Source organism: Battus philenor, unplaced genomic scaffold, assembly GCF_028537555.1.
Source record: "Battus philenor isolate CCGP_79_NKW_IND1 unplaced genomic scaffold, ilBatPhil1.0.hap1 SCAF_17, whole genome shotgun sequence".
NCBI lineage: Eukaryota > Metazoa > Arthropoda > Insecta > Lepidoptera > Papilionidae > Battus > Battus philenor.
Window position 1 is genome coordinate 5,416,802 of NW_027181679.1, and position 19,566 is coordinate 5,436,367.

General features: G+C 31.5%; 4 protein-coding genes across 7 annotated transcripts; 2 read left to right on the forward strand and 2 right to left on the reverse strand.

The window, feature by feature from the left end:
* The first annotated feature begins 584 nt into the window (after positions 1-584).
* LOC137919820 (CCA tRNA nucleotidyltransferase 1, mitochondrial) lies at positions 585-3,591 on the forward strand. 3 transcript variants are annotated; one of them, XM_068763021.1, is made up of 6 exons: positions 585-745; positions 811-1,010; positions 1,104-1,387; positions 1,614-1,934; positions 2,804-3,017; positions 3,240-3,591. In XM_068763021.1, the coding sequence occupies exons 1-6, from the start codon at positions 692-694 to the stop codon at positions 3,553-3,555; spliced, it is 1,389 nt and encodes a 462-aa protein (XP_068619122.1). In that variant the 5' UTR covers positions 585-691; the 3' UTR covers positions 3,556-3,591. The 3 variants fall into 3 exon arrangements, with proteins under 3 accessions (XP_068619122.1, XP_068619124.1, XP_068619123.1); XM_068763022.1 differs by having other exon boundaries at positions 661-745; positions 833-1,010; positions 3,240-3,589; XM_068763023.1 differs by lacking the exon at positions 811-1,010 and having other exon boundaries at positions 653-745; positions 3,240-3,589.
* On the reverse strand, positions 3,576-5,920 carry LOC137919822 (abscission/NoCut checkpoint regulator). Of its 2 annotated transcripts, XM_068763024.1 has the most exons (6): positions 5,820-5,920; positions 5,666-5,752; positions 5,517-5,590; positions 5,168-5,423; positions 4,033-4,281; positions 3,576-3,832 (listed from the first exon to the last, which is right to left on the reverse strand). In XM_068763024.1, the coding sequence occupies exons 1-6, from the start codon at positions 5,865-5,867 to the stop codon at positions 3,629-3,631; spliced, it is 918 nt and encodes a 305-aa protein (XP_068619125.1). In that variant the 5' UTR covers positions 5,868-5,920; the 3' UTR covers positions 3,576-3,628. The 2 variants fall into 2 exon arrangements, with proteins under 2 accessions (XP_068619125.1, XP_068619126.1); XM_068763025.1 differs by lacking the exon at positions 5,666-5,752.
* Positions 5,921-9,692: 3,772 nt separating this feature from the next.
* On the reverse strand, positions 9,693-15,560 carry Srp54k (signal recognition particle 54k). Its single transcript, XM_068762820.1, has 7 exons — positions 15,272-15,560; positions 15,011-15,187; positions 13,987-14,216; positions 13,046-13,196; positions 11,058-11,206; positions 10,704-10,965; positions 9,693-10,297 (listed from the first exon to the last, which is right to left on the reverse strand). The coding sequence occupies exons 1-7, from the start codon at positions 15,347-15,349 to the stop codon at positions 9,839-9,841; spliced, it is 1,506 nt and encodes a 501-aa protein (XP_068618921.1). The 5' UTR covers positions 15,350-15,560; the 3' UTR covers positions 9,693-9,838.
* Positions 15,561-15,809: 249 nt separating this feature from the next.
* Positions 15,810-19,076, forward strand: Rpt2 (26S proteasome regulatory subunit Rpt2). Its single transcript, XM_068763345.1, has 9 exons — positions 15,810-15,901; positions 15,990-16,277; positions 16,500-16,670; positions 17,309-17,437; positions 17,646-17,831; positions 18,110-18,210; positions 18,295-18,391; positions 18,468-18,677; positions 18,849-19,076. Exons 1-9 carry the CDS (start codon positions 15,899-15,901, stop codon positions 18,981-18,983), a joined length of 1,320 nt encoding a protein of 439 aa, XP_068619446.1. The 5' UTR covers positions 15,810-15,898; the 3' UTR covers positions 18,984-19,076.
* Positions 19,077-19,566: the final 490 nt, after the last annotated feature.

Genomic DNA, 19,566 nt, shown 5'->3' on the forward strand with positions numbered 1-19,566 from the left:
TATGTTTGGACAAAACTTTATAATCCACCTTTTAATTTTAGTTACGTGTTATCAAAATACTAACACTCGCTATAGCGCTTTTAAATAGAAAATTTAAAATGCTGTCGCTGGCTATATTTAATTAATATTAACTGCTGTCAAACTTTTCAGGTTTTATACAGCCTTTAAGGGGAACTCAAGACTTGAAGATCTGAAATATGCTGCTTTTGCACTAAAACTGAACAAATATAGACACGGCCTTCCCTATAAGACAGATAAGTGTTGCTCTCTTTACATTCTTTAATAGAACTAAACAGAATCATCCCTCAGCGATACCCATCTATTTTACGCTCTTAAGAACATATCATAAGATAGGGATAAAAAAAATTCTACATACGAAACAGTGACAGCAATCGAAATTACTTTCCAGTACATTATATATTGCATCTCTAAACTTTGAGTTCTTATATAAAAAAAACATTAATGTTCTAATAATTTTTCCAACTATTATAAAGAAACTAAACTTTGAAATAGTGTATTAATATAGTATATTAAATTTATTAATTATTTAATAAAATTTTTGTAACAATTATGGCAACATTAATTTAAAGTAACCAACAAATATAAAATGTTTGGCTTATAAAATTATGTAGTTACCCGCTGGGTATATCGCAATGTCCTATTTTTATTATGATTAAAATATTTTTTTATTATGAATACCTTATGTTCGACAGTTTTTAAAAGAATTCAAGTGCTACATGCCAAGGTACGTACAAATATTGAAAAAGACATTTAGATTTTTCACTGTTTTAGTTATTTTGTAATTTATAGCATTATTCTCACCCAAAAAAAGTACGCATCCAAAGACAACGATCCAAAACCGATATGGAACTCAAATGTAGAGAAAATCCAATAGTTATGAAACTCGATACACCAGAATTTAAAAATTTATTAACTAATGAAGTTCTGGATTTAAAGAAATTGTTTGAAAAGTATCATTATGAAATTCGTATTGCGGGTGGCGCAGTAAGGTATTTACTTTTATATATTATTTACAAATAACAAAATTGTTAGCAGTTTTTCAAATAGTAGATCAGTTTTAAGTGGAAAAAAAAACTTTTCAGAGATTTATTAATGGGAATACAACCAAAAGATCTTGATTTTGCTACTACAGCTACACCTGATGAGCTAAAACAAATGTTCACCAATGAAAATATAAGAATGATTAACATGAGTGGTGAGAAGCATGGTACCATTACTCCAAGGATTAATGACAAAGAAAATTATGAGATTACTACCCTGCGAATTGACATGATCACTGATGGAAGGCATGCTGAAGTTGAGTTTACCAAAGACTGGAAACTTGATGCAAATAGACGAGATCTTACTATAAATTCTATGTTTTTAGGTAACTTTCTTTCTGTAAATATTATTCTATTATTATTTTTTGGAAAAACAACCAATAATTCAATAATAGTTTTTGAGCCTCTGAAGCAGTTGTTGATCCTTAAAAATATAAATTAAACAAGAAAACATTAAATGTGAAAATTGTTTCGTTTTCTATTGTTTGTTTGATAAACTAATGTAAGATAGGTCTTTTAAAGAAAAATTCTTATCTTCATTTTGGTTTACAGGCTTTGATGGTTCAGTTTATGATTACTACTTTGGATATGAAGATTTACGAATTAGAAGAGTTGCATTTGTTGGTGATGCCGACGTCAGAATTAAAGAAGATTATCTCAGGATAATGAGATATTTTAGATTTTATGGACGAATAGCTGAAAAACCAAACAATCATGATAAAGAAACTCTTGAGATCATTAAGAAAAATGTAAGCGGCTTGGGAAACATATCAGGAGAACGAATATGGACAGAGCTAAAAAAGATGCTTCAAGGAAATTTTGCCGGTGACTTGTTAAAGACAATGTTAGATGTGGGTGTTGGAAATTATATTGGTTAGTCATTTAAATACTCCAATGTTTCAATATCTTTTAATTTTACATTACTTTGATTTTTTGAGACTCAATTGTTAAATAACAAATTAAAAACTAATATGTATAATGAGTAACCCTCCATTAGCCTGTAAACTGTACAGAAGTCAACAATGATTGTGAATACAAACAATTAATACCTTTTAGGGAATGTACATTCACTACATATTTTACACTTTTTACTACATAAAAGTATAGTTGTCAAGATGTGCAAAATTTTATGAAAATTGAGGACTATGTAAAGCACTCTGCCATAAGTAATTGTAAAGTTTTATTATAAATAGGATGTTCTGCTATTTACTTTCACAAAAAAAATGCAAAACTGAAAATACATTTAAAATTTTCAAAATATCTCATTTAGCTGTACTCAATTTATTCAAAATAATTATACCTCCTGGAAAACAAAGAAAAATATTTTATGGCCATTATGGATTAGTGCATTCACAACAATATCATCATCATTTTACCCATAGCCTCTATAGACATAGACCTGATGAACATAGGTCTCCTTTAGATTTCTAATAGGATCAGTTGGAAGTGACAGTTCTTCTAAAGGCATGGTCCATGGTCTCCACTCCAGAACCCTGATGGCACCTTTTATGCTCAACAATAGCCTATTAGCCAAATTACATACTCTCTTAAAATTAAAGTACTACAACAAGTAAAAATATCAGTTTCCTTAAGTTTGCCTTTACTTTTAGAGCATGTGAGTCTTTTGAGCATTTAATCCACATAACTTATTGTAATAACTCAATACTAATTAAGTTATGACATTTTACTAAAGGTTACTGTCACCATTAATAAAATAAAATGCCTTTTCTGTTTATTTATAGGTATTCCAGATCCTGATATTGAAGAACTAAACAAGGTTTTGAATCGAAGCCAACATTTACAACTACACCCAATGAGTTACTTAGCAGCTCTTCTAAGAGACATTGATGCAGTCACTTTACTTCACAGCCGACTTAAGTTCTCTGGCTATGACAGAGACTTGGCATATTTTTTAGTGGAACACCGAGGGGATAAAGATGATACAAGAACATTGCTGTAAGTTTATAATATATACAATGTGTAGGAAAGTTAAAAACAACTTTCTAAAACTTTTTATATATAGTCTTATAGCATTTATTAGTATTTCCTTAAAAAATACTTGTATTTTACTAATTGAACAGTGTAATATGTTTAATTAACACTTATTAATACATTTATACAATTGTTATGAAATTTTATTTTAAACTTAACATGTAATGTGTTATTTTTTCATTATAGACCTTATGAAAAATTAGTTCTGAATACTAAAATGAAACAAAAAAATGCCATTGAATATACCCATGAGTTATTGAAATACAAAGGCGATGAGAATTTGTTAGAGCTATTTAATAAATGGGAAGTACCCCAGTTTCCAGTGGGCGGTAAAATTCTTAAAGACAATGGAGTTCCACCTGGCAAAATGTATGGACCTATTATTAACAAGTTAAAGGAGATTTGGATTGATAATGAGTATAAACAATCGGCTGATGATTTAGTTAAATTAATACCTAATGTTATAGAAGAATTTGCTAATAAAAATAAAACAAAACATTAATAAATCATTTTATATTACAGAAACATTTTTTGTATTCATTTATACGAATTTACATAATAATTGAAAACTTTGTTTATGTAAGTTTATTTGGTGGATTATAAACTTCATATTTATTGCAATCATCATCATCATCTTTATGCTCATTAAAGCATCTCATACAAAATAAGTATTTGCATCCTATGCAGCGTACCCTGGCATCTTCATTACATATCTCACAAAATGGTAGCTCTTCAGTTGCATCAGTCAGGCTTTCTTCCAAATTTATTTCTGCCTTAACCTATGTAAAAAGTTTTCTTAATTTTTTTTACCACATAAAATATTAGATATCGCAAATAACACTTGAAATATATTGCCAAACATTTTATCCAAGTTTCTAAAAGATTAGATTAGTAATACATATGTAGAACATTTAACAAATCATGATGAAAAAATTACTTAATATAATAGCAGGTATCTGACATTTAGTTGATTATTTACCTTTTCTATTATCTTATTTATGCTTCTTTCCTCATCTTCTGAATCTAGGTTATCATTAGGTTCTGGAGTTATTATTTTTGTGTTTTTGCTAGAATCTTTTAAACTTTGTAACCTTTTTTCAATATTAGTAATTGTACCTTCAAAATCATCCTTATACTGAGAATCTATTTTTGTTTGTTCCATATATTCTTTCATCAAATCATCAACCTGTTCTTGTTCAGTTCTCATATCAGCAATAGGTAATGATACCTAAAACAATAATTATAGTTTCTTAACTATAATTTAGATGATTATTTATTGTTGTTAAATTATACATATGATGGTAAGAAAATTTATCTATACCTCATTTTGTGTAAATAAAATACAGATAGCAAGATATGTTCTAAGCCGAAGTTATCTAAGTCATGCAGGTCGACATCCTGTCCACAGGAGACTCAACAGTATTTTTAGTTTGTTTCCACAAAAATTTACCTACTGCCAATGGAGAACTTATCTGTTTGACTTGACTTCACCTATCAATGTTCCCAGATAATACTTTAAGAAACTCTGCAACTATTACTTGTAATAAATTACATATTAATGCATGTAATTTTCCATTGTTAAATCTAATCTTCACATATTTATTGATGTTTGGGAGAATGGCAGAAAAGTAGCTGCTGGAGGTTCACCAAAACTAGCTAAATGTTAAATCTGTTTATGAGACAAAAGTTGTGAACCTATGCTTTAAAGCATGGTTGCAGACTTATTAAGACTAGGGGCCACTTGGGCAAATTATGAACTGATGGCGGGCCAGCTGCCGGAACTATAGGTAATTAAATTTTTTTGTTTTATTCTGGAAGAGAATTCAATATTTTTTGAATGTACAAGAGTATTATTTTTGCTGTTGATGGGCCACCAGTATTCGACAGGCGGGCCACATTCTGTGCATCCATGCTTTAAAGCAAACATTTTGTATTATCTCTGTTCCCAGTCAAATAGTACATAATAATATTGAAATCACTGTGCATTAGGAATATGCCAAATATTCAAATATTAATGAAAATTGTAATATTTATGTGCTATGAAAAAACTATTGTAAATCTTAATTCTAGATTCTTTGAGGAAATATGCAAAATTTATAAAAATTAAGTAATACCTTTTTGTTAACTACATCTACAGGAAGTCCTTTTATTTTTGCGAGCTTGGAATATAATTCAGCATCAGAAGTACTTGGCTTTGGCTCTTTTAAATTTTGTAACCTTTGAGCTAGATCTTCATCAGTAACATTAACAAACTTCTTATTATTTTCTTTCAATTTTTGTAACCGTTCTTGTATATCTTTTTCAGTCTTGTTTATGATACAATCATTACCTTTAGAAGTATTGTTAATATCATTTATATTAGCAATGCGCCTGATAAAATAATAAAATCAAATAAATTAACTCATAATCTTGTTTCATAAGAGATTGGATAGACAGGAATATTTTTGTTTTTGAAAAACTTGCCTATAGAAAGCATCCGGAGGTTGAACAATATTTTTCGAATCGGTTTTATCATGTCTCGAGCATTTACCACAAACCTGTCAAATAAATTTAGAGGAAAAGTATAAAATAAGCTATTTCACTACTATTTGTAAAGAAATTAATTTTTATACCTTTTTTTCGGCATTTAACTTTGTGACGAATAATTTATTGTTTAAACATTTTGAACAGTAACTAAAACCACAACTTGGACAACCTTTCTGAAAAATTATATATAATGGAATCAATTATTTCCCATAAATTACGTACTAATAAGTTGTTACACACCTCTGGACGCAATAAAGTAAAAGTTCTAGAGCAAGAATTACACGCCATTTTTACTATATTGTTTTGTATTTATCATCAAAATAAGAAACCTTCGTTTGTGACATTTATCAATTTGTCATGTTAAAAGATATAGCAACATTCGTACTGATTTTTACTTGTCAATCACAGGTTACTATAGTTCGAAAATATATCGATTTACTAAAAATGTAAATAATGCATCAATGGTTTATTTAAAATACAACATTAAAGTATCATTATCAACATATTATATTTAGTTATGGAAAAAGTTCTATCAAAATATTTGTTGCCAGTAGAAATTTCTTTGCCAATTTTTCAACAAACCTCTCAACATCCAAGAGATAATTTTAAATGTTTTATTTATGAAAAGTCAAATTTAAATAAACTCCAATTTTGAAAATTGTATATGAGAAACGTAAAAAAATGTCTTTTCAAATTTTACCAGGAAGAAAAGTTATAAACAAATATTTTTCCAAAGCATAAGTGCGATCGTACGTTTACCACCATCATCACCACAACTAAAGTCAAGTTCGAATTTAAACTACAAATACCTCTGTAAATTTCTTTCCAACAGCGAAACCTAGATCCATTTTTTTTTATTTTACACAAGTTAAGGACAAACTGGCTTACGATCGTTACCGCATAAAAATTAAAGGGTTTAACAATGTGTTTTAAAAAGAGATTAAACCTTAAAAATCACTTTCTTCGAACTATTTATTCATCTGAAGCTTAGAGGACACATTATTAATATAAGAGGGACCGCAAAGTAATGTCGCTTTGTTAAGTTAAAATCACACAACTACTTTTTTAACAAGTTTTTATTTCCAATCAACGATGTTTTCACCTTCATTGTCATCAACCTTTTGCCATCTAGTATACAACGTCTTCCAAGTACGTAATGAGCTACGAACGTAATGAGAAACGACATTACTTTTTAGTTCATATGCTTTCATGCAATTACAGCATCTCATGCTCAGCTAATGCTTACTGAAGTCAAACTTTAAAATTTTTTCCAGTTAATATTTATTATAAACAATTAATATTTACACTCATGCAGTTTGACTATTAAAAAATTTAATATATAATTGGAAATATTACATTTAATAAAAGGTGTGCTACTAAGCACTACAAGTGTCATTACACGGCACATGAGACCAAGTCGGTCTGGCAATCAAATGTAACCATGTACAGGGCTGCCTTTTTAAAGGCCGCTAAATAACCGCTAGCTAAAAATATTTACGATGAATGTCGTTAAAATTCATCCTAAATACTTTTGTCCAAAATTAGTGCCATCACACTTTGACAAAGCTCAAATACGACGACAACTCTCCCTTTTGTGGCCTCTCCCGTTAATATCAGGATGACTTCGTCAACTGTCAGTTCACCAGTCTACCTGTTAGTGTTTGATGCACTTCTTGATCTAATGACTCTGCTGTTTAAATTAGGTGAGGGGAATAAAAGAGCAATACTAAGATGGGCACGAATCTCCGAAGTAGCTTATTATAGTCGAAGTAATACATGCAAACCTTTTCCCCGGTCCGCCCTCCAAACAGTCGCAAGATCGGACACCTTCCATCCCTTAGCGTTAATAAAAGAGAATATCATGAAAGCAAGAGAAAATAAGAAGAATGTAAGGCTTTACTAGGCGAAAGCGCACGCAGGGCCGAAGGGGAATGAGAGGGCGGATCAGTTGGTTAAGGACGCGGCCCTGAAATGTAAAAGAAGACCCGATAATGAGGAATGCCCTATCTCATTCATCAAGCGACAGCTTAGGCTGGGAACGCTTGAGAAGAATAGGAGATATATGGAAGGCGCGACGGTATCGACAGCGCGAAAATTCTTCCCGAATGCCATCGCAGCCTATCGCGTGCTCCGCAGCATCAGAGTGGACGTGGCCTTGGTCCAGCTCTTCACGGGGCACGAGAGGTTCTCTGAGTACATTAACCCGTATAAGCTCAGGGAGGACCCCTCGTGCTTCTGTAAACCGGGTGTGGACCAGACTGTGATTCACCTGGTTGCTGACTGTCCCGCATTCGGGAGGGCCGTCAATCATGAAACCATCATGAAACCATCGCCTCAATAATGAATTACGGACACAGTAGGTCAGTATTTCTAAAGTTTTGCGAAACCAAGTAAGAAAAATGAATAAGTGAAATTGATATTGAGTAATAGAAACAACAAAATGTAGAAATAAATTATATTAAATGATAATAAAATAGGATGTAAAACCCAAAAATCTGTGATAAATTAGAACAAAAGTACACTATGATAATGTTAATAGTATGTAAAAATAAAAAACGGATGTAAATTTTTTGTTAAAACCAAGAAATGAGGGAAAAAGACGAGGCAATGAACGAATGGCAATGTGAATGGAAGAGAAAGACAGATCGAATTATGGTATGAAAGAATAGAATGATATGAAGGATGATCAGCTTAGAGTGAAAATAAAAAAGACTGAATTAGAAAAGATAAAAACAACCCTGTCCCAAACCAGATAGGGGTGGAAGCAGAGGTCCCCAATATCGGGGGATATAAAAAAACCCTTTCCCCTCCACCCCAAGGTCTTGCATCATATTGAAACCCCTCATTCAGCCATCTGTGGTCTATCACGGTTCTAAGTTCAGTACATACGCGCGTCGAACTATTACACAAGGATGCGTTACATTTACAAAATTTTCAAAGACTTTTATATTATTTTTAAATTGTTTAATTAAAGTGTTTCAATATATTTTATAAAACGAGTTATAATTGGGTCTCATAACAGTACGGGATGTATTTCGCTTCAAGCGACATTCCTCTCTTGGACGTGACTTACACTTCTGTTCAGTATACATATTTTGGTGATAAACAAAATTGGTAATTACCAGCCTCCTACAACATCAGACATTCGTACTTTCAACTTGTACTGCCACATCGTGATCTCCGCTTCTATAACTGATTTATAGGCGGGCTTGAGGTAACAAGGCTGCACTGCTTTCTTCGAGTGTTCATCACAATCGATGCGATTGTTTGAGACCAATGTGGATCCTGCCCTTCTATGAAGATACCCCTATATTCTTCTCTTGCCTGTAGCTGTATTACGCAGCGTAATGCTAGGCGAAACCGCAAACAATGACTTACAGACTGCGACTATCGTTGTCAGCTACGACGACTATTTTAGGAGTAGAGAGAGGTTCTCTATTTATTCTAAATTAAATAAACTACCGGAACGAAGTCGACTGCATTAATTTTTATACGGAACTTCATTACAGAATGCTTGCATTTGCCAGTTATATCGCTAATTATACATCTGCGAAAATATCAGAGAAAGTTCTAGCAGCCGCGCGGCGCGTGTTACATAGTCCAGTTGCATTCCAACCGTTAAGTCAGTTGAGTGCCAACAAGATGATTATGTTAGCGTCGGTCGACGCTTGCGGGTTAGACAGGCAGATAAAATATGAAAGTTCAAGTAGCATCTACAAAATCTTTGTATTTACGGAGGCCGCGTTTGGTCGGCAGCGCTTACGAAGCAGAAGAATTGGCTTATGGACTCTAGCACGACAGTTACGAACGTGGCAGGGCCGCTTGTGGCCGACAAAGACGATCCCTCAAATACCGATACCAATATCTCTTTTGAATGGGCCTTATCCATAGTTTCATCCAAGCTATTCTTTGTGTTATCTCCTGAAAAGAGAGCCTCCGTTCATTCTACAGTTGTTCATATGCAAATCGATAGAGGCTGCTTATCTAAACAACTGTAACCTAAACATCCCTAAAACAATTGATATCTATTGTTTAGGCCACCTACAAATATTTTGTTCATGTTCTTAAACTTAAAATTTTACTTTCATTTAAAGGTAAATAAAAATCAATAAGTTTACAAACACATCATTATCATATATTTTCTTTTTACATAATATTTTTTTCTGAAATATTGAGTTCAAAATTAAAACAAACATGAACAATGATGTTATGGACTTGGTCTAAAACTGTTTGTTGCTGGTATTTGAAGAGAGTCAGTGTCATTTTCCTCCCATTAAACTGTTCATTCCACTAGAACCTTGCTGAAGTTGCCTCATAACATTATGTAAACCTGACATTCCACCCATTTGTTGCAATATGCGGGGATCCATCATTTTAGCCATTTGCTGATTGAGCTTAGCCATTTGGGTTTGGTTAACATTCTTTGCCATATCACCTCCTTTGAATAAACCCTTAATTCCACCCATTTTCTTTACAACAGTTGCAAATTTAGTGTACTGAGCAATCAAGTCTTTGACATCTCTTTCAGTTACTCCAGCCCCTTGAGCTACTCTTGTTATACGAGTTGGTTGTTTGGAGAAAAGCTTGGCACCATCACGGTGATCTAGTTCACCCTCATTCATGGAATCCATAATTGTCATAAGACGCTTAAGTTTTGCCATTGATTCTTGTTCACTTCCTTTGGACATAAGGTCTTGGGATAAACCAGGAATCATTCCCTATAAAAAAAGAGTTATTTGAAAAGGATTTGATCTTAAAGCAGAATAATTTTCTATTGTGATTACTCCTACCTTATTTAATATAATTTAACAAATCCAATAACAACTTATGATTTTAATAAAGTGAATATGATAATGTTTATGTAATGAAAATGTTTACTAATTATAACATTTGAATTGGAATTTTTAAGATTATCGCAAAGCTCTTATGGTTATCAGAAGACTTGCTGTTTGTCTAAAAACACAATTTCTTAAAATTTGCCCAAGAAAGTAACATTAAAACTTTATTATATAAATTCTAGACTGTTAAATATATCCATATTTTTTATCTTAAGTCACATACAGTATAGGTAATGTCATGTCAAAATAACAACTATTCAAAAACATCATTTTAAATATACTTTACCATGATTTGTGAGAAAGGTCCCATTTTCATAATGTTTTGGAATTGTTCATACATGGCTCGTAAAGTGAATTGACCATGTTTTATTTTTTCTAATAGCTCATCATTATCATCTAGTTTCAACTCTTTGACTTTGTCCAATAGACCTTCAATGTCCCCCATGCCCAAAAGTTTATTAATAAATGGTTTTGTTTTAAATGGTTCCAAGTCATCAATGTGTTCACCAGTACCAATGAAAATAATGGGACTTTGCGTAGCTGCAACACTGAAGGCAGACAATTTATGTAGAGCAGTGTGTTCAGAAATGTTTAATTTTAACATAGTGACACAACATATGATAAACTGTATCATACTTACGCTGATAATGCACCACCACCTTTGGCGTGTCCATCTAACTTGGTTATAATAACAGAACCAATGTCAACTTTGTCTTTAAAAGCTCTTGCTTGTGCCTCGCAAGCCTGCCCTATTGTAGCATCCATCACGAAAATAATGTTGTCAGGTTTCTGTACAAAAAAATTATGTTATTGAGTTTTTTTAGATAGGACTTACTTTGTAGCCTAAGTGGCATTTGCAGATTCCGCAGGTTCCAGGCGGCAGGGTGGAGGGGCTGCCTATCCTAAGATCTCTATTAAGGAAGTGAAGCTAGGGGGCTCTCGGGGGAGGCCGCTTTCACTTCGGCTGAAGCTCCATGGCCCACGACAGCAGTTTTGCTTATTTCGTCGATATTACTCCCATATCATTCTTATACAAGGTCGCTCTCTCGGGCCGAATCTAGAATCGGTCAGTTTCCACTGCCTAGCTAATAAAATTCGGAAGAAACTTGAAACTAAAAGAGCAACACTTGTATTTAGTAATATCGGGGGTTGGGGTAGCATGTGATAAACGTTTCCAACAAGACCAGTATGGTATTACCATCATGTATATTCTTATACTTAAATAAAAACACATTTCGTCAATTACTGCCGTTACTTGTATGACTAATAAAAGAATAGAGACAATAAAATTGTTTTTTACTTGACAGGAAATAATTGTTAAATGATGAAAATGAGATTTTGAGAAAAAAAGATTTTGAAAAAAAAAATAATACTGATTCTAGCAAGAAGAGAAGAATTCTAGAAGAATAGAAAGATAAGGATGACGTGCACCAAGCTAGTTATATACAAGTAGCTCAAGTAGAAAAAGTTATTGTAAAGAGTTTCCTTTTTCGACCTCCACTAGAAAGATCAACATAGACAAAGTCCTAGAAGTTACTGGATGAAGGCAGCATAAGACCAATTATCGTAGCTATCTTGGATAATCATGGATGATAATAAAGGGACTCTTTTAAAGTTCACTTTTATCTAACAAGTGAAAATATTTCCATTCTTTATTTAAATATTATTTTTAAACATTTTATTATTCATGTTTTATCATAAAATCTTATGAAATAAGCTGACATTTTCTGAAATTCTGAATTTGCATATAACATGCTGTTCTATACACTTGAACAGTGCAAAATAACAAGCAAAGTTAAAAATCACAGATAAATAATTATAAGAAAAATTATATGCCAACCGGATCTGCTGTATCTCACAAGTTGTTTTGTATGCTTTCCTATCATATGGTGCAGTAATTCTGGTCAATTCAAAAACTATAATGTATTTATCAATTCACTTTTGGAAAACAAAAATGATATAACATATATAAATGTAACTGGAACACCAAATATACCAAATAGTACTAAGTGCATAACAAGAATGGCTAGTACAATTCAGTGAATACCTTCTTTGTTAAGACAACAATTTAGCTAATTTCTTTTTTGATATTTTTATTACGGCATGATTAAGGTTCTTAAGCAGACTAATTGAAAAAAATGTGAGGAAAATGGCTAAAACACATCTTTCCTTTCCCATACAAATCACAGGCGAAATTAAAACACCTGTTCCAAGCCAGTAAATATATGACTTCAATCAAACAAATCAAGTGGCATGTTAGGATCCTAAGAAATAAACATCTTTGTGTATTATAAGAAAGCTTTACAAATTATTGCTCATGTCTTATAGAAAGAAAAATGATTATTAAAATATTATTTCGATCAATTCATGATGACTCTGAAATATGTTTTATTAATTTATTTTTTCTATTGAAGTGCATAGGTCTATCATCATTATCACTATCATATCAGCTGATATGATGCCCAATAAACCTTCTCCTTTGGACTTTCTTGCCACAACAATTGGTTCTGTGCTGGCCACATCCTATAAACTCCTGCAACCTTGACTAAGTCATTAGTTCACCTAGTGCATGGCATACCCTCATCATTTTTGCTGGGATAGCTAGTTTAAAATAATTGTGCTACTTACAATGGCATTTGCAACTGCCAACATCTCTTCAAAGAGTGACTCTTCTTGTTTGTGACGTCCACTTGTATCAACTATAATCATTTCAAAACCTTCCTTTTTAAACATTTCCACTCCTGTTGTTGCTATTACTACAGGATCAACTTCTGTGTAACTGAAAATGTTATGTTATTAAACCTTTGAAGCGCAGCCATATTTACAAATAACAACTGGTCTCCATCGCACAAAAATTATACTAGACTCTATATTACTTCTACTCAGGGGATAGCTGAGAATAATACTGTATAGAAAGGGCATCATTGATACCATTTAGGTGTTTCAAAATGAACATGATAATCAGAAAAGAGAAGGGATGACTGAGAAGCATCCCATGCTGATGTTTTTTCATGTTCTAAAACAAAGTGACATAGATTGGAAAACTCAAACACAGATGTAGCACAAGTAATAGAATGCTCTGACAGACAATGACTTATTATATTGCTGAGAAGGAAATTGGCAGTTGAAGAGTTAACCAGAAATACTGAATAATATCAGCAAGAGCAATTAATATAAAAAAAAAACTATCAAAAAACATAAAATTCATTTGTTTAACATTGGAACTTTTAACATGAATGATTGTAACTATTTTTTACTCTACTTTGCAAGATGTTACAGCTGTGGAGAAGAAACTCACAAGAACATATTATTTTTTTAAAAAAAAGTTTAATATATTTTATGTGCTATACAATAGGATTTATGGACATACACTAAGTCAGATAAAGCATAAATCAAAACAAAATCTTCAAGGGCTATCATTGCCAAGGATTCTTTTTAAACCTTAATTTTAACAATGTATTTATTTTTAAAAGACATGCAAATTAAGGGTTTGTATGTCTTTTAAAAATTATGACTTAAATGCCTAACTTAAACCTACCTGACTTAAATTATGACTTATTAAGACCTACCTGCCATAGAAAGGTATTCTGGCTTTAGTACAATTTTGCTTTACTTGATCATAAGCACCTGCTCTGAATGTGTCAGCACAAACTAGGCACGATTTCCAGTTTTTCCTTAAGTAATGATAAGCCAATTTTGTACATGTTGTAGTTTTACCAGAACCTTGTAAACCTACAAACATTATGACATTTGGCTTTCCTTTAATAGGCTGATATGGCTTTACTCCTGGGTCTACCAACTGGAAAAGAGTATTGGAAATTAATTTACAAATTTCATAAAATATACACATAACAAATACAGATATTTGCTAAATCTAAATTAAAGTTCTTTAAAATTATAGGTTTACTGAAACTAAAATATAATATTACATATTTAATAGAATCAGGTGTTACCTTGCGGAAGTCCATCCTAAGTAAGAAAAGGACCAATATTTAGCCGATTAGTGTAACATAACTCCTGAAGTGCCGACACTCTGTGTTTGGCACTAATCGGTGTAATATAACTCTTGAAGATGTCCCCTGGAGGGGTGAAACACGTATCGAGTGATTTAACGGTGGCGGTTGTGTAATTTACATTGTCTGCCACATACACATTTATCAGGGCTGGCGGGTGGTGCACTTTGTTGCACGACAACCACTGCATGTGCGGAAGTGGCTAAATATTGGTCTTTTTCATACTTAATATTACATATTAATAAAAGTGATATGTTTCTTTTCTTTTTCCTGATTACATAAAAAGTTGCAGATAATTCCTATATTATTGCAATTTGATAATGAAATTTAGTTTTCTGGCTTCATTCATTCATAATATTTTTTACTTGGGTTCATTTAAATCAATTATGTATATCAAAATAAAAATGCCAGAAGAGGCTGATTGCAGAGAAATGAAAACACTGGTCTTTCTTAAACTTACATCATTAACCAGAAATAAAGCTACTAAGAACCTTAAATGCTAATTTTATATATTAAAGTTATAAATTTTCATTTTAATTAATTAGCATAGTTATTGAGTTACTAAATCACCAATACTTACTTTGACCAGCTCTTTAAACACGGCCGATTGTATCATTCGCCGTTTGTTGAGCCCTCCAGCCATCTCATCAAAATCAATGAGAGCTCGCACATTCTCCCTAAGATTTTTCACTAAACGAATATTTACATCAGCTTCAAGCAGTGCAGCACAAATTTGCTTTAGCATAGAGTTTAAAACCTTGAATAAAATAATACATTATTTGGTACACATGTGATAAACATTTGTTTTTCTTTTATTATCCTTTTAATTTCTATACATTACCTCTTCATTGATAATCGTAGCCCGACTTAACGACTGCAGAGCAGTTGTTATTTTGCGTCCTAAATCTGCTAAAACCATTTTGATAATTTGTAATCTCGCAATTTAGCACTTTTGAAGACTTATATTTTAAGTGTCACTAATTTTATTAAGACGAAGAGAATAATTTTACATTGACTGAATGTAAAGAATTATCATCAATTTTTCCTTCATTTTATCTTCTAGTTAACTAATCTTTTCAATTAATAAGTAAATAATATAGAGATTTAATAACTGCAGACTGAACACCAAAATCTTACATAGAAATATGTCGAACGACACGTCGAAGTGTCTAATGCATGTGCTGCGTTATGTTTCAAGCAAAAATTAAAATACTATTTATTCGAAATTCTTTATATATACTCAAGTAATCAGCAAAAAATAAAGATTAAAAACCTAATAATAGTATTAAAAATATATTTTTCAAGTCAGTATGTTAACCGTAATTACGTTAATCGATTTTTAGTAACGTTTAGGATTGGTACAACACTACCAACGATTATTAAAAAGTTAGAAATTTCGCTTTGTAATCAGATGCTGTGTCCATTCTACGTTTTCGTTGAAGCTCAATATATTTTTTAACCCTATAAAATGGTAAGACTCTTATCGTGATCAAATAAGCAATGATAGTAATTAATGACGTTATGTTATAATCTCTCTAATATTGTCCCTCATGTTTTAGGGTCAAAACCAATCAGGAGGTGGAAGCGGTGGAGACAAGAAAGATGACAAAGATAAAAAGAAGAAATATGAACCTCCAATTCCAACAAGAGTTGGCAAAAAGAAACGCAAAGCGAAGGGGCCCGACGCTGCTTTAAAGTTACCTCAAGTTACGCCTCATACAAAATGCAGGTTGAAATTACTGAAACTGGAAAGGATCAAGGATTATTTGTTAATGGAAGAGGAATTTATTCGTAATCAAGAAAGATTGAAACCGCAGGAGGAAAAGATTGAGGAGGAAAGGTCGAAGGTAAGATTCCTCGTTGGACCATTAAAAAAGAATAATGCTATAAATACATTTATAAAATTATGACGATTTGAATAAAGATTAAAAGTTAAGACAGATATATAATTAAAACATAATTATTATTATAATCAAAAGATATTTCCTTATGTATACAGTCTTAAATTTATAGCAGGTTAAAAAAATAAAAATGTGTTGAAATGTTTATTAGGTGAATTTTTTTTATAGGTTGATGATCTGAGAGGCACACCAATGTCTGTGGGAAATTTGGAAGAAATTATTGATGATAATCATGCTATTGTTTCCACATCAGTTGGTAGTGAACATTATGTTAGCATTTTATCCTTTGTGGATAAGGATCAATTGGAACCTGGGTGCTCTGTGCTTTTGAATCATAAGGTAACAATTATAAAACACTGTACTTATCACTTGCAAATTAAACATCTTAAAGTTTACTGATATGCTGATATTTATCATCATGCCAGTTGATAAATGCTTACAAAATATGAAATATGTTGTCAGTTCTCCTAGTGGGCATCACATGCTGCATCGACTGGCACTTGCTCAGCACTGTAGAACCTAACAGCCCCAGTGGCCATTGGTTGCATTAAGCATTCATCCAATTAATATTATAAAGTACTTCCTTCATGTTTTATTATTACTGAATACTGTTATACATTGGTATTAACAGCCTAACTGGATTTGAGATAGCAGAATCCAGAAGATGCCTAGCATAGAACTCTTTAACTAAGCATAATGGCTTCATCAGAATATTCCATTTACAACCTTAACTTCCTTGTATTTGATGATGATCATGATTTATTAATCATGTAATAAGCTACTATCCTACATTTGCCTCATAACAAATCTCTGAACAAAAGACAAATGTTTTTCAATTTTTATTAACATAAATTTTATTGCCATGAGAGTGATGATAATGAGAACTAAGACTTTACTAATTTAATTTTATAAATTAAGAACTAACCTTTTAGAAATCTTAGGATAACTAATTGAACTTTGCTAATTAATTGAAATAGGTACATGCTGTTGTGGGTGTCTTGGGTGATGACACTGATCCAATGGTGTCTGTGATGAAACTAGAAAAAGCTCCACAGGAAACTTATGCCGACATTGGAGGACTAGATACACAGATCCAAGAAATCAAGGTATAAATTATTCTTTAATTTATTCTTTACATTACCAAGTTGACATTACAAATATGACCATGACTTTTCTTTAAAATATTTAAGGTACCACATTGATAAGATAATAATCCTAAAGTTTCTTCTTACACATTATGTCATGTATTAAACAAATAAATAGTTAATTTAATCTATGCAAGTATTGTTTATTATTAAAATAACTTTTTTTAAGGAATCTGTTGAGTTACCATTAACACATCCCGAGTATTATGAAGAAATGGGTATTAAGCCACCTAAAGGTGTCATTTTATATGGACCTCCAGGAACAGGCAAAACCTTATTGGCAAAGGCAGTGGCAAACCAAACATCTGCTACATTCCTAAGAGTTGTTGGATCTGAGCTTATCCAAAAATATTTGGTACGTTTTTTTTTTATTTTTACTTTGCAGTGATATAGTAAATTATAATACAATGGAATAAATGCCTGACATATTTTTAGTGACTTTCATGGCTTATAATTTTTTTTCATTTTATCTTCATTAACTAGTAAATTGAAAAAATCATATTAAAAATACTTACGTAAACTGTAAATTTCTAGTGTTTAGAAATATGTTGATAATGGTATTACATTCATGTCATATATATTGTTATTTAATAAACATATTACTGTTTGTATGGTCAACAATTTTATTAACAGGGTGATGGTCCAAAACTTGTTCGAGAATTGTTTAGAGTAGCTGAAGAGCATGCACCATCTATTGTATTTATTGATGAAATTGATGCTGTTGGAACTAAACGGTAAATTCATTTATGTTAAAACATCTTAAAACTACTACTTCTATGTTACTTTAAACATCTAAAATTTGTTATAATATTTTGCAGTTATGATTCCAACTCTGGAGGAGAAAGGGAAATTCAAAGAACTATGTTGGAATTACTGAACCAGCTAGATGGTTTCGATTCCCGTGGAGATGTCAAGGTTTGTGTTTGTATATCAAAAATGAAATAAATTATTATTTAATATAATTACTACATTAACTTTTTGGTAAACACAGGTTATTATGGCTACTAATAGAATAGAAACTCTGGATCCAGCATTAATTCGACCTGGTCGTATTGACCGTAAGATAGAGTTTCCACTTCCAGATGAAAAGACCAAAAGAAGAATATTCACTATACATACATCAAGAATGACATTAGCTGATGATGTTAATCTTTCTGAACTTATAATGTCTAAAGATGATCTTTCTGGTGCAGATATTAAGGTATATTTTTGATAATAAATTTAGTTAAGTTATATATTTTAATTTTATTTTGGTTGTATTGTGTTTCAACAAATTCAAATCTTATTTATGTAATTTTGGCTTATATATTATCGTCGACTTAAATATAAAATTTAAGTCTTGTATATTTAATTAATATTTTTTTTCTGACAGGCGATATGCACAGAAGCAGGCCTAATGGCTCTTCGCGAGCGACGTATGAAAGTCACTAATGAAGACTTTAAAAAATCAAAGGAGAGCGTATTGTACCGCAAAAAGGAAGGCACCCCTGAAGGACTCTATCTTTAATGTTTTAACATTGTATTTAGCTTATATTGTTCATTACTTTCACTTTATTGTAGAAAGGCAATAAAATATTTAAAACTAATAAATTGAACAAATTTAATTACCTTCACATTGTTTTTTACTTTACAAAAGCTGTTCGTAACTCATAACTAGGTAATTGATATGAAAAATAAAGGAAATTGAAACCATGTAAATCAGTGATTTACATAAAATTAAACAGAATACTTAAAATTTTACTGCTAACCATAAATTCTAAAATAATGACATGCCTCATCATGCCCTTATACTTACTAAAAAAATATCGAAGCGAAATTTTATTGAAACGGAATTCTGATATGAAAGAACGCTTTCCATGTAATAAGTTATTTGCATAACAATTTATTCATTTGTTTTTATTTGATTCCATTTGCAATTAAAGTTTCAATATGATAATGATTCAGCAAAAATATTAATTGTTATGTACCAACTATTAAAAAAATAACTATATTCGATGGACTTTAGCTTTATTCTCTGAAGAATGGGTTTAAAACCAGTTTATACTACATCCTAGTTTCCTATTTTATTTTATCTATGATCCCTCTATTGT